The 15,258-nt window shown below is 32.1% G+C and overlaps 1 protein-coding gene across 3 annotated transcripts; it reads right to left on the bottom strand.

The window, feature by feature from the left end:
- Positions 1-890: 890 nt before the first annotated feature.
- Positions 891-6,148, bottom strand: LOC112017942 (nudix hydrolase 26, chloroplastic). 3 transcript variants are annotated; one of them, XM_065764954.1, is made up of 7 exons: positions 6,100-6,148; positions 5,643-5,741; positions 5,464-5,514; positions 3,328-3,420; positions 2,703-2,770; positions 1,419-1,533; positions 891-1,259 (listed from the first exon to the last, which is right to left on the bottom strand). In XM_065764954.1, exons 2-7 carry the CDS (start codon positions 5,706-5,708, stop codon positions 1,188-1,190), a joined length of 465 nt encoding a protein of 154 aa, XP_065621026.1. In that variant the 5' UTR covers positions 5,709-5,741; positions 6,100-6,148; the 3' UTR covers positions 891-1,187. The 3 variants fall into 3 exon arrangements, with proteins under 3 accessions (XP_065621026.1, XP_065621025.1, XP_023906166.1); XM_065764953.1 differs by having other exon boundaries at positions 5,643-5,751; positions 6,100-6,137; XM_024050398.2 differs by lacking the exon at positions 6,100-6,148 and having other exon boundaries at positions 5,643-6,063.
- Between the last annotated feature and the right edge of the window lie 9,110 nt (positions 6,149-15,258).

Here is a 15,258-nt window from a genome sequence, read left to right as displayed (position 1 = left end):
CTCGGGTTGCTAATCGTTCAAACTGAGTTTGGTACTCGCGGACTGTACCAGTTTGCTGGAGCTTTGCTAATGCTTCATCAAAATCTTCATAATCCGTGGGACCAAAACGTACACATAAGGCTTGTGTAAATTCTTCCCATGTGACATTTGGCTGAGCCTTCTCAAACCATCGATGCCATTGCAAAGCATCATCTTGTAAGTGGAATGATGCTAGTACAACTCTTTCATTTGCAGCTGTGCGTTGATACCGAAAGAATTTCTCAGCCTTATACATCCACCCTGTTGGATCTTCACCACTGAAATGCGGAAAATCAATCCGCGAAAAATGGGTTTGTACATGTCCTCTTGCACCCGACCCTCCAGGCTGGCTTACTGAATTACCCTCCACATCATCTACACGCTCCTTCCCCATCTGAGCAATGGAATCAGCCAGTGCATATATGCTGTTGCGTATTCCTATGAGTAAAACTCACTTTTGAAAATTGGCTTACAAAGGGAGGGTGCTCAAGAGCTTACAAACACATGGTTAAGTTTACACTTAATCAATATGGGAGACTAGGATCATAACATACCACTATGCTCTGCAGCTGATGTTCACGACGGCTCACTCTAGCAACACTAACATGTTGGTAGCCCTTTCTCTTTTTGGTGGCTCTACTTAACTATCAGTAATTTTAATCCAGTCTCTAGGTCGCCTCTTCTGGGATCCAACCACAAAGCTGCAACTCATTTGATCCCATACTCAATGAGTTACACCCGATTAATTGGGGTGATGGTTGGCTTTGATACTAAATATTAGGACTGGGTTTTAATTTTTGACTGAATGGGTAGTAGTTTGGTCGTATTTGAGATGACCAGTCTTCTAATTAAGAGAATAGAGAAGGAAATTTGGATAATAATTCTCTGTTGCTTTATTCATTGCCTTCTACATTAAATACAAGTCCTAAGGATTCAAATGACAAACCAATAACAATGGATAATTCAAATACTAACAAATAATCCTAAAGGGACTCATCTCAAATACAAATACCAATTCAAATTTAACTTTATCTAGATAACCATAATCCAAATAAGAATGCAGCAGCAACTCCATAGCTATCCAAATACGAATTTGAAATGCAATAACTATCCACCCACATCAATAGCTATCCACGTGCACTCCTTTCTTCAGACATAACATCATCAACCTAAGTTTCCTTAAAATAGGGAGCAAAAACTTCCATAACTTTTTTGTAAATAGACTTCTTAGAATCACCTACCTGCACAGAATGAAAAAAAAAAAAAAAAGAAAAAAAAAAAAAAAAAAAAAAAGAAAAGAAAAGAAAAGACAATTTAAGTAAACCAGCAAGACCAAAATACCAATTCCAACCGTTTCTGAATCAGTAAAGAACACTACTTAGATTGTAAGGTCTACCCACAAGCTCAACTACTTGTTTTGGAGACATCCATGACCATTCACCAAATTCAGCTTTCACAGTCCCATCACCCAAAAGATTGATTTCTTCCTCCTTCCCAGTAAATTTAAGAAGAAACCTGAGAGGGTTTTCAAGTTTGATGAAGTTAAACAGAAATTTACACACACAGGCATGTACATCTATGGAGATAAATTTAAATCTAAAACTAGCCGCAAACTCACACAATGCATGAAAATATATAAATATTATGTAATGAGGTGTAGTATACAAAAAGTAACAATTACTTCAAGTTTTTTTTTTTTTTTTTTTAAAGATTTTTATAAGTTTTTTTTTTTTTTAATCTCTAAAGATATATCATGTTATTGTTTTTTGTATGTTTGATTAATATTTTTTTAAGGTGAAGCATATTCTTCTAACTTCTGTTATAGTATGTTATATTTGCCTAACACACAACTAAACTTTTTAATTTTCAAATTTATTATTCAAAATTTTTAGGAAGAAGGAGATTATCATAACAATAGAAACTCATCACAAAATTATAATGTTATCTTAACCAAAATTAAAATGAAATCAAAGGAATAAAAGATAGACTTTATAATTATTTATTACTCAAACAATTGGTAGGCATATTCAAATTCATAGTCATGTAGATTGTGTTTTGATACAAACTTAAATTCCTATTTCCAAAAAAACTAAGTATTACCAAAATTTCAACCAAAGCAATAGAAAGAAGAGAAAAGACTTTGTGCTGGGAAATTTAAAAAACACAATACCAAAACACATTAAAAAAAATCATCAACCTTAATGACAGTTATAAAAAAGAACAAAAATCCACCAAAATAAAGTAGAGAGAGAGAGTACTTAGTTTTTCTTGGGAAAAATATGGATTGAATGGAAGAAATGATATCAATTATATACAAAAGAAAATGGGGAGAAGAAGAGTTAAAATATAAGAAAGAAAAAAGGATGTGCCTGTCTTGCGGCTGATATGGCTTAATATGAGCGTAACAACAATAAATACTACGTTTTTTTTTTTTTTTTTTTAACTTATCAAAAAAAAAAATCTATATATATATATATATATATAGATTACTTGTGTATCTAAATTATATTCTACACACTCCCAGCCAAAAAAAATACGAAACTTTTTTCCCTAGAAAAGAATATGTTAGGTTGAATGCATCCAGTGGCCTTAACTCAACTGACTCTGGCCTAATCTGGACTCAGTTGCAGCCCTTCACTATATATACTGCATCTAACAATGTATTGCCGCATTCAAATGCTCACCACTTCATTGTTTGACCCTTAATATTTTCATGGACTTTATCCCAGTCATATGTCAACCAATAAGGTACCTGCATTTGAAACCCAACTCAGGCCTGAACTTATTGCTAACAAAGGAAATGTAAGATTAAAATATCATGCATAAGTTGGACAGCAGCAGAGTATTACTATTAAAAATTCTGATAGACTGACAGGAAGAATTAGCCAGTTAAAATGTAGCCCAGGTAAAGAAAAAAAGTCAGAATCCCCAATAAACCTAGAGGCTATGGCATGTCTGCTCACTTACACAGAGAAGATTGGATATTAGACATTGGCATTCATTCAAAACCACAACACTAAACTTTAGTATAATATCCACTATTTTTGTTTCATATTTGTGAACATCATGTATTTTTTTTCTTTTTTTTTTCATCATGATTAATAGTACGCTTATTACCTATCAAGAAAGAAAAAGAAAAAAGAGGGACCATCAATTCAGATATCCAAAGAAAAGTATAAACAGGTTTATAAAGCAATTTCTATTGCAATCTCACACATTCCTCAAGCAAGATGCATATTACATATCTGAAAGAATTACACAAGCATACCACAAATTTGTAATTAAGGAAGAGAAGTCCAAAATTCTTACCTCTGCAATAACTTCAGCTGAACTGATTCCTGTCTCTTCTTTTAATTCCCTTATGGCCGCACTTCTAGGATCTTCACCCTCATTGATACCACCCTTTTAAAATAAAATGTACAAAATACCAATTACAATCTCATTTAAAAGAACCAAATTGTGAAAAGAGGAAAATCAAGTTTAGTAAAGACTACTTCAACTTCAAATTTTAATTACTATAAGTTCGAGTTCATTAACCACAGCCACAGAACATTGACACATTCATTTAAAAACTATGATGTTTTTTTAACATCACATATTTAACAAAAGACGGAAAGAGAAGCAGAAAAAAAAATTAAAGAATAGAAAAGAAGTCTTAGTTTTGGTTTCAACTCTTCAAATTTTAGCTATGAATAACTGAAAACAGGCTCACACCAAACCAGAAAACACTTAATATATACCCAGATTGTAAATAGACCCAGTAGCTGATGCCATAAAATGGTTGCTTACATCAAGAAACAAGAATTGGAGATAGACTCAAGAGATTATCACAGTACTTGTAAATTGCATGGCCCCAAATTTCCAAGAGTTGTACCATTCTAAAATTCTAATACCAACCTAGCACTAAAATTTCATGAAACCAAAAGAGCAGCTACCCCCAACACAATCACTAAAAAAGTTCATAATGAATTCTGAAAAGAAAAGATAGACAAATACATAATAAGACATACAAAGGTTTTATAAAATTGCAGTTAGAGAATGTAAAATAACAATCTAAATTGCATATGAAAGCTTTAGAAACTTGGAAAGTAGAATCCTAAGAATCGTGTCTAAAATTTCTTTCTCATGCATAAAGTTATATATTATTGTTGTCATTTGAACAGTTCTGAATAAGCAACATAGAGGTGAGGACTCATGCATGTGGATGATGTTCAGACTTTTTTGTCACAGAGAAAATACATTGTAAAAGCAGGTATGGCCTTGACATAAATGCAGCTCCACAAAATTGAATAAACCAGTAATTGTACCTTTAAAAAAAGATGAACTCAACCAGTTTCTCTATTATCTCGATCAGTATACAGATAAAACATTGTAAATTTCATTAACCCTTTGGAAAGACTGCGGTAATAATTATATGCTAGACTTGTCCGTGACATGATGATGATGTCTTATTAAATTGCAATTTGGTAAAGAATATACATCAATTTGGCAATATTTTATGAAGCATGCAAAATTGTTTTCTGTATCTGATAGTAGCAAATCTTAACATTTTCTATTAAATATCTCAGCCCTTATATATAAGTTAATATAAGACAGGGAATTCATAAACATTTTTGAATATGGTAAACTTTTGCTAAGTTTTACATTCCCCTTTTATGACTTTCAAGCTTCTGTCATCAGAACACCCTTCATTTCAATTTCTCAAATTGCCTATTTTAATGTCAGATAATATGATAGGAGGCACCCACATAGTACCGGACAAAGAAATCACTAAGCATGTGTACAAAGCTGTCATATGACTTCCCTCAATTGTCATTCACAAGCTCTACATTAACTCCATAAATATTAATGTATATGAATCCAGATGTAGGCCCCATATGCTGTATTAGCATTCAAGTTGAAAATGCTGGATTTGCATGCTCAGATCACACTTTTCTTTTCATCAACAAGTTACATGATGAGATTAAACATTAACTTTCTACATACAACAACCATCACAGTCTCTACTTCTAGCACATACTAAAATAAATTTTGTATTGAGTTCCAAAAATTATGGTTGGAACCTAAACTTGGAATTCCTTTTGTTAACACAATATCAACACACACATTGTCTTTATCGTCCCTCTTTTGTTGTGGATCATCATTATTGTATCACTCAACTCTCGAGTCACCAACTCCACGCACAAGAAAAATTTTAAATATCAGCTCCATTTGTTTCAATCTAAAACATATCAAACTAAAACAATTCTCAACTCAAATCACCAACTCCCCGCACAAAAAATAACTTGGAAAGAACTCAGGTCCATCAAATACAAGTGGGGTCTTGTCTATTTCTCATGTTATTTTTATTTCTTAAATTAACGCAGTAAGCAAACAAAGCACTTTAGTTTCAAAAGCAATCAAAATAAATACCTCAATATAAAACCCAAAAAAAAAAAAAATTACCTGAGGCATTTGCCAAACATTGGGTTTATCTGTCCTTGAACCTGCAAAAATCTGCAGCTCAAATAAAATAAAATAAAATAAAATAAAACATCCTTATATTATATGTATATCCCACACCACAGATACATATAAATACACATATAGAGAACACAGAGATAGAGAGATAGGATATAGTGTACCTTTTTAGAAGAATTGATGAGGCAAATACCAACGCTTTTCCTATAACCTTGGGGAGGGGAATCCATGGGTGATGATTATGAAGAAAAGAAATCCTTTTCCTGCGAGATACTAGTATTGACTTTTGTTTTTGAGCATTTACATCTACTAGTATTAATCAAGTCAATTAATACTAGTATTGACTTAATTACGGGTCATTGACTCAATTCTTTTCTTGTAAGAAAAATAAGATATATATATATATATATATATTATAACATAAAGGGAGCGAGAGCACAATATACAGAAGTGCAGGATGCGGAAGCACAGTAATATATTGCAAAGTAATTAAGGCGTAGAACCAGCCAAGCAGAATATTAATTCAAAGTAATTAAGGCGGTAGAACCAGCCATGCAGAATATTAATTCAAAGTAATTTTAAACAGAAAGTAGTTGATAATGTTAAAAATAGAGCACTTACAGTACTTTATCAGTTACAGAATTACAAAATTTAGCAGCAAGTCTTGAAACTGGTTACCTGTTTTGCATAAGGGACAACCCCCTTATATTGGTAGAAAAATAGTGAATAGTAACGGTGAATGAGAATTGATATATTTACAATATTTTTATAATAAATTTTAAACAGCATGTTGTTATTATTGAGACAAAAAAGTAATTTTAGTGTTAGGTTTAAATTTGAATCAATAACAACTAACTACATATGATTTGTTGTAAAAATATTATTTATAAATATTGTGAACATAGTATCTCTTAAAAGTAAATAGTAATTTTTTCACTATTCATAAGCAGAGCAAAATCTGGAGCTTTACCAGGGTGTCAGACTTTGGTAATTTGGCATTTTGTGCCGACAGTAGCAGAGAAGCAAAAGTCTCTCGTGGAGAGTGTTGAAACCATTGTTATAGATTCCGTTCCGTTCCGGCCGGAATGGCCAGAATTTTTCGTACCAGTATGCAAACCAGTACCAGAATACCCCACGTTCCACCTTGGGTCAAATTTCGGGCCGTTCCGGGCCATTCGGGCATTCCGGTCAATTCTGGCCAATTTCGGCCGAGATGCAAATTTCGGCCAGTACCAGATTTGGCCTATTATTAAAAAAATTTTAAAAAAAAAAAGAGTAAAGGTCCAATGAGTGCTAGTAGTTCTTGGGAGTTCTTTTGATGATGAATTTGATCATTCTCTCATGGATGATGATGAGGAGGAGGAGTAAATCTTGTATTTTTTGATATTTAGTTATTGTCTTGTAAATCTTCTTATTGTGTGATGTTATATTGATGCTTAAGACTTAAGAGTTAAGACTAAATGATTTGTATTATTTGATATTTAGTTATTTATTTATTAGAATTGACAATTTTATGTTCAACAAGAATATATATAAATTATTTTTTAAGAACCCTAAAACAGTACGCCGAAATCGGCCGGTACCGAAATATTCCATTCCACTAGACAAACCGAAACGGAGTCCGAAACAGTATTAATAACAATGGTTGAAACCAAAAAAATGTGTCATAAAAAGTGTAATAGGTACCTACACCTACATAACAACATAAACAGAAGTGACCCTAACGTTGTGGACTAAGTATTCATTTTTTATTTTTTTTTTAAAAGAGTATTCATTTGAATTCACGGCACATTTTCACGTTGGTATTTTTTGTGTTTTTTATTTTTTAATATGTAAACAGTAATATCACATGGATTTACTGTATAGGAGACAAAATATATTGTTCACACACCGTTTATGGGTCTCACGGTACTATTTACACATTTAAAAATTATTTTGCTATAGTGTTTTCGGCTTTCAATTTCAACAAAAATAAGTTGTATTCAAACGAATCCTAAATAATAAGATGAGACCAAAAAGTATTTAATATATATATATATATATATATACACACATATCTATACTACTATTTAATGAGTTTTTTCTCTTTGGACCGAATTTTTTTTAATTCCAAAATACCCTTACACCATGCGTTCAAGTACAAATAAAGCTTGAAAATAATATAGTAAAAATACATCTTTAACTCTTACATGTATCCGTGCCTACAAAATGGGCAATGTTTAAGCCCCACGTTTTGATTTGTTGCTTAGAAAAAAAAAATAAATAAATAAATAAAAAAAGTCCAGTTGATTTTCAAACTAAGCATTACTATTCACTTTTCTATCTTCTTTCTTTTCTTTTTTTTTCTTTTATTCTTTTCAAAACTTAACTCTCTTTTTATTTTTTTTGCATTAAAAAAAAAAAAAAGACTTGAACTTTTTTTTTTACTACCCGGTTTCCCTTGACAAAAAAAAAAATAAAATTAATAAATAAATAAATAAAATTGTGAACAAAGAAAAGTGAAAACATTATAAACCCACATAGGCACATACAGTAGTACAAGAATCAAATTCCAAAAAAAAAAAAACACTGCCTCTATTCAATCTTTCAAACCCACCTTCATTGCCAATACCATTAAACCACCCACCTGCACTTGAATTCAAAATGGGGATCACCCACGTACAAGTTGGATTCAAATTTGAAATGAGGATTAGCGAATACAGTTACCATTTCCTTATCCCATCAAAGCACTACATATCAATTTATCTTGAATATGCATTACGCCTAGAAGCTCCTTTTGGAAATAGATAATTCTTTTTGCAAATAATACTTAAGTGCTACTGCTACTGGGTAGAGTAGTATCACCTACCTTTGGATTTGTAGTAATCTCATTATTATCTGTTATTAGCTCATCAATACCCATGTCTTTAAATATGGAAATTTCTTTCAGCAAATGTATATCCTTAGGGATTTGGGGTAGAATGAACTTAAAATTTACTTCTATTTTCAAAATATTAGTACATATTCCATTATCTGTCGTGGAAAAAGGATAAAGTAAAGCCAAAAAATGATTTCCTAGAATAACTTTTGAGGACAACTTTTCTGTTAAAAAGAAAGGTGTTTTGAAATTGATTCCATTGTTATGTATATATGCCTTAGTTAATTTATTACTTATTTTAAGTCTATCACCATTGGCCTAGGTTAATCTGTCTGTTGTTGATTCATAATATTTGGAAGGTATTAATCCTTCTTGAATACAATTCATATCAGCACTAAAATCAGCAATTGCAATAACTGTTATCGAGAATTCTTTATGAACAACCAAAGTTATTTCAGTATACCATTTATGGAATACCATTCTGTCAATTATATTTAAAAATTCGTCTTTATATTCATCTTTATGAAAACTTTTATCCGTATAATTATTTCTGTCAGGAAGAGAAAAGTCTGTCAAGGATTCATTACCATCATTACCATATCTTATTCTATCCTTTACACTAATTACTTGTGCGGCTATCTAATCAATCATGTCCTTTAAAATGAAATTTTCTGATTTTAATTATTTTAATTCTTTTATTTGATTATTGATATCTATCTATAAATCTATTATTGTTACAGGTTTACTGGGTTTAAATCTATTAGTAATTTTTGCAAAATTATAAGTTGACTTATAATCTTTCAAATCTATTTCGAATCTGTCAATTTGAGTTAAAGATTCTTTTAATTTGGATAAATAATCTTTTTTGGATTGTAAATTCAGAAGTCTGTCTATCAAGTCCATTAGTATATCTTCTTGTTTTGTTAAAACACTTATTTTTAGTTTTCTTCTACAATAACAATTATCAGGATTATTGCAATTACATAATTTAACTTTTCCATTATCTGAAGAAATATCTGTCGAAGATGAGGTGTTATCATAATTATCTATCTTGTGGATTTCATTGTTTGTTTCATCACTATTTGTCTGTTCTAATATACTCATTAATTTATCTTTAATGTTTTATCAAAAGAACTTGTTTTAGATAAAGAATTATTAAAACATGATTATTTAAAACCTAAAAATACTGATAGAAAAAACCAGTTTTTTGAACAATATAATGAACAAGAAAGGAATAGTTTAAGAACTAAATATTATGAAATGGTGACAGATTTACAAACAGATTTTAGTTTCTTTGACTTTTTGGATTATCATAACAAAAAGATAAGTGTGATAGAAAAAACATTGTCATGGACGAAAACAGAAAATCATGAAAAGGTGTACCAAATTTATCCACCCTTTGAATTAGTTATATTGAATCAAAGTAGTGGAGTCCAAGTGCTGGCTACTGCTATTAAAAGACCTAGTTTAAGTGATGACAATAAGAACCTTGATAGTATAATCCAGCAGAATAATTATACCAATATATATCTAAAATCAATTGATCAAAAGCTACAAGATATAGAAGACAGAATGACGCCTCCTTCCACCTCTATAAAAAAGGAAAATAAGTCTAATACTCCTTTGTTTATCCCTCATGAAATACCTCCTCACCTTAGAACACCTTTAAAGAAAACTGCGACAGAGAAAACTGATGATCTACTTAATGAAATAAATAAAAAATTAGACTTAATGAAACTAGAGTCACAAAAAGAAATGGACCCATTAAAAAACAAGAATAGAACGTTAAATACAATAGGAAGAACTGAGTCTTCAGAGGATGAAGATTCAGAAGAGAATCAATTGACAAACTTGACAGATAATCAATTGACAAACTTGATAGACTCTTTAGATATAGATAATCTAGAATCACAATTTACAGATAAATTACAAATTAATAAATTAACTTTATCATCTTCATCACAAGATCGTAAAAAAGGAAGAATTGAGGAACCATATCCTAAAAAGAATTGGTATCCTATACCTACTCCTCCTGAATTACAGTTTGAAGAAAGACATACTTTTGTTAATTCATCTTATTCACCAGATTTAATTTATGAATGGAATATTGATGGAATGTCAGAATATGAAATAATAAATCTTTTACATGAAATGACCTTGCTCACTAATGTTTATAAGAATAATGGAAAACAAGACCACCAGATAGCGCATCTAATTGTCACTGGTTTCACTGGCTAGTTGAAAGGTTGGTGGGATCATTATTTAAATAATGATGACAGAAATGAAATATTAATAACTGTTTAAAGAGAAACAGATGGAAGTGTGATCATGATAGACAGACAGCCTTCACAAGATGCAATTGATACTTTAATTTTTACCATAACTAAACATTTTGTTGGAGATCCCAATCAATATAAAGAAAGAGCTTCAGATGTTTTAATTAATTTAAGATGTCCACAACTTTCAGACTTTAGATGGTATAAAGATGTTTTTATTTCAAAAGTTTTAAGTAGGAATGATTGTCAACAATCATACTGGAAAGAAAAATTTATTGCTGGTTTACCTTACTTCTTTGCTCAAAAAGTTAGACTTGATCTAGCCAGTAATGATGATGGAACTATAAACTATCCTAAATTAACATATGGTGACATAATATCTTCAAACAATAAGACAGATTTATGGTTATGTAATGATTTAAGATTGAAAAATCAGATAGAGAAAGAAAAAAGATATGCTAAAAAGGAGCTAGGAACATTTTGTGAGCAATATGGCTTCAAACCATTGATTGCTCCCTCTAGGAAAAGGACACAACAAAAGAAAAATGCAGATAGATACAAGAATAATGACAGAAGATATCATAAAGGTAGGACTAAAGAAAAGAAAGAAGAGTCCAAAAGAAAGAAACGTGATAAATATAAAGAAAGAGACATTATTTGCTTCAAATGTGGGAAAAAGGGACACACTAGTAGATACTGTAACTTTCAAAGAAAGATAAATAAACTTGACACATCAAGAAAATTAAAAGATAAATTAATTGGTTATAGCATGAGAGATATAGACAATAATTGGTTAGATGATAATATGGATTATGAAACAGATTCTGATTCTAACAGTGATACTGATGATTATAATTATAATTATAATAATGACACAAATAATTGGAATACATTAATAGAAGATAAAATCAATAGACAAACTGATAGACACAATAATAGTTGTGGGGGCATTTTTTGCTTCAAGGAAACTCATGTGTACTCCTAGGCAATTTTTTGCTCTTTGTCCCACATTGGAAGGGTTTCCTTCCTCTTTCTACCTTATAAGGCATGAACCAACGAGAAAGAGTACCACTAGTTTGCTAGTGGTACTCTTTCTCGTTGGTTCATGCCTTATAAGGTAGAAAGAGGAAGGAAACCCTTCCAATGTGGGACAAAGAGCAAAAAATTGCCTAGGAGTACACATGAGTTTCCTTGAAGCAAAAAATGCCCCCACAATAGTTTTTTAGATAGAATTAATAAAAAACTAGTGGTACTCTTTCTCGTTGGTTCATGCCTTATAAGGTAGAAAGAGGAAGGAAACCCTTCCAATGTGGGACAAAGAGCAAAAAATTGCCTAGGAGTACACATGAGTTTCCTTGAAGCAAAAAATGCCCCCACAATAGTTTTTTAGATAGAATTAATAAAAAATTGGAATCTTTAGAAGCTATTGAAAGATCTACCACTGTAGAAAGAAAAAATGATAGAGATAATAGAGTAGATAGTTTTTTAGACCTTTATAAAATAAAAAATAAAAAAAATTAAAGCTTTAAATTCAGAACAAGAAAGAAACTTTGAACCCCATCAAATATCATCTTTAGTGACAGACAATTGGCATGATAGAAAAAATAGTAGCTTAGTAAGCACCGATAGACTCATAAATACTAGAAAAAAATGATGGGAGAAATAATTTGAAAACTCTAGAGACCACTTAGACAAAAAAGAAAGACTATAGTTACATAAGAAGTTCTATAGAAAGACAAGAAAATAATAATAGGAAAGATGATATAATTGATGGAGACAAAGAAAAAGGAATAATATGGAAAGGTATTGTAAAAGAAATGTTAGAAAGAATAGAAAGACAACAAGGTCATAGTACTCTAATCAACTCAAAAGAAACACTACATAACAAGTTAGATATAGGAAAGTTAGATATAGGAAAAGACATAGAAAATGTAAGAGACTTTGAAAGACAAAAGGCTAACAATCCAAAAGAAACTTTAAGTAAAGAGTTTAGCATAGAAAGAGACATAGACAAAGACAAAGAAAGAAACATGATAAGCAAGGAGAAAGAAAAAGAAAATGATGACTTGATAAAAGTAGTCAACAAAGAAGATAGTTCCAAAAAGAGTAATAGTTTTAAAGAAGAAATTGATGAAAGACTAAAATCAATTGATTGAACTATGATAAATACTCAAGATGATANAATGCATTTTGTGTGTTTTTTTTTCAATAAATGGACCAGAGGTAGTTTCGCGAGAAGCTCGCGACTTAGAGCTTCCGCGAAACCAGCTTAAGGGAAATAAAATTTTTTCAGTTTCATACAAAGAGTCTCGCGATTGTCTCGCGAGTATTTCATGACTAGACCTTTCTCACAAAATGAGTTTTAGGCAAAAACTGGAAAAACACAAGTTTCATACAAAGGCTATCGCAACTGTTTCACGACTAAAAGTTTCTCACGAAAACTTTTGTGCTTTAGTGGTGTTTTTTGAGACTAATATCGCGACTGCCAAACCCGTGAAAAACTCGTGTTTTTAGTTTTATAAGGCAAATGTGACAATTTTTCAAACACTCTCTATTTTCCCTCGCCATATCTCCCTTGAACCACTCTCAACCCAAAACTAATTTTCACTAAAACCCCATCATTTTCAAGAGTGTTTTCTGCAAAATCAACATCAAGGTATGTTTTCTAAAACATTCTTTTCAATTTGTCTTAGATTATGCAGAAATTAACTTAGGTTTTCAAAATTTGGGGATTTTCGAAAAACGGTTGGGATTTTTAATTTTAAGCAAAATTTCTTCAAATCTTTGATTGGGCTGAGTCCCATTTGGTTTATGTGTATCTATGTTGGCCCCTTATGGCAATCTAAACATGTATTGAGGCAGATTTTGTTGTGTTCGTGCATTGTTCATTGGTGTTGTGCATTGTTGCATGCTATGTGTTTGACAGAATGTCCATGTGACATCTTTATGTTGTAGTGGACTCAAATGAGTTTCATTGCTTGGGTTTACTCCTGATTAAACATGTTCGACATGTTTTGGTCAATGGGTGTGTGTTTTACACACTTTGCCCAATTTGTGCTTCAACGCCATGCTATGCATCACTTAGGCACACGCTAGGCACCCGCTAGGCACACATCATGCATCATCTCATGCACACACATACACAGTTGATGCACACACATGCTTAGTTGATAATATTCTTGCATTTTGCTCATGTTTACATTGTTTATCACTGATAGCATGCTGTTTTAACTTTGTTATGTTTTGTTTTAAGCATTTTTTTTTTTACTAACTTGAATCTAATCAAGTTTTGTGGTTTATTTTGTGTTTACACCTGTTTTTTTTTTTTTTTTTTTCCTTTCTTTGTCTTCTGTGTTTTTGTGTGGATGTATCGCCATTCCTCTTGCGGTAAAGAACCTGTGGTTGACCTTATATCATCACCAGTGTCAAAAAGGACACGACATTCATCTGAAGTCTCAAACAACGAGAGATTCAAGACTCCCCTAGACTCTCAGATCTTCTCTAGCATTTTTCAGGATGCCCCCACTATGGTGGAGCATATTATCCAATTTGACACCTTGGGATCCACCTTTATCCCTAGGATTTTTACAGACAAGGATTGGGCTGATCTATTTGGAAACTTCGAGGATCCGAGTGCTGAACTAGTTAAAGAGTTTTACTCAAATGCAAGATTCAATGGAGTTGAACTAAAGTGCTAGGTTCGAGGAAAAGAGTTCATCATGACTCCGGACTACCTTGCAAAGCCTTTTTGTATCACTCGACCTGCAAATGTGAACATCTTTCCATATGATGACAAACTTCCTCCAGTGTCCGATATTCTTCATATTCTTGGAGCTAAACATGAAGTCTCAGCCAAAGGCACATTTATTGGAACAATAAAGTTCAAACCTGAACTAAAGACTCTCACCTTTATCATGTTCTTCAATCTATACCCATTGTCCAACACGGGATTCATCAATCTTGAACAGGCACAGTTCTTGTGTAATCTCATCACAGGAACTCCGATTGATATTTGTGCCCATATCTTCCATACTATAGGGAAAACGGCAACACGATCAGCAGCATGATTGTATCTTCCTTTCTATAGTCTTCTCATGAAAATCATGTTACATAATGGTGTTCGTCCACCAAGAGATGGAAAGATCTTAGTTTGTCATTGCCCAATATCTATCCTCTCTTCAAAAGAGCAAAAGTCGCTCTTCTATTGAGCACAAAAAGCAAAATCTATCCACAACACCAAATAGTGAATCTGTTCAACATGTCACTCACTCAAGTCATGGATCAGCTGCTTACACTACCCCTAGACATATCGAGTCTAAATCTTCTCACATTCCTGAGTCTCCGAATGTTAGCACTCAGCTAGGACAATCTAGCTCTCACACCAACTAGTTCACTATTTTGGTTAAAGGTTTGCATAAGCGTGCTTCAGGACTTGCAAATGTCATCCACTCTACCAACAATCAAGTTTAAATGCAGCTTACTGCCATTGAGACACAGCTAGATGAGATTCAACGTAAGTTAGAGGAGAGCCTTTAGCTGTTCATGCCAAAAAGGGGGAGAGCAAACTCCTTGTATAGATTGGACGATATCACACAGTAAGGGGGAGAGCATCACAAGAAGGGAAGTGTGCATATTAAAAGGGGGAGT

Source organism: Quercus suber, unplaced genomic scaffold (assembly GCF_002906115.3).
Source record: "Quercus suber isolate HL8 unplaced genomic scaffold, Cork oak 2.0 scaffold_594, whole genome shotgun sequence".
NCBI classification, from domain to species: domain Eukaryota; kingdom Viridiplantae; phylum Streptophyta; class Magnoliopsida; order Fagales; family Fagaceae; genus Quercus; species Quercus suber.
This window is presented reverse-complemented; position numbering and strand designations above follow the sequence as displayed.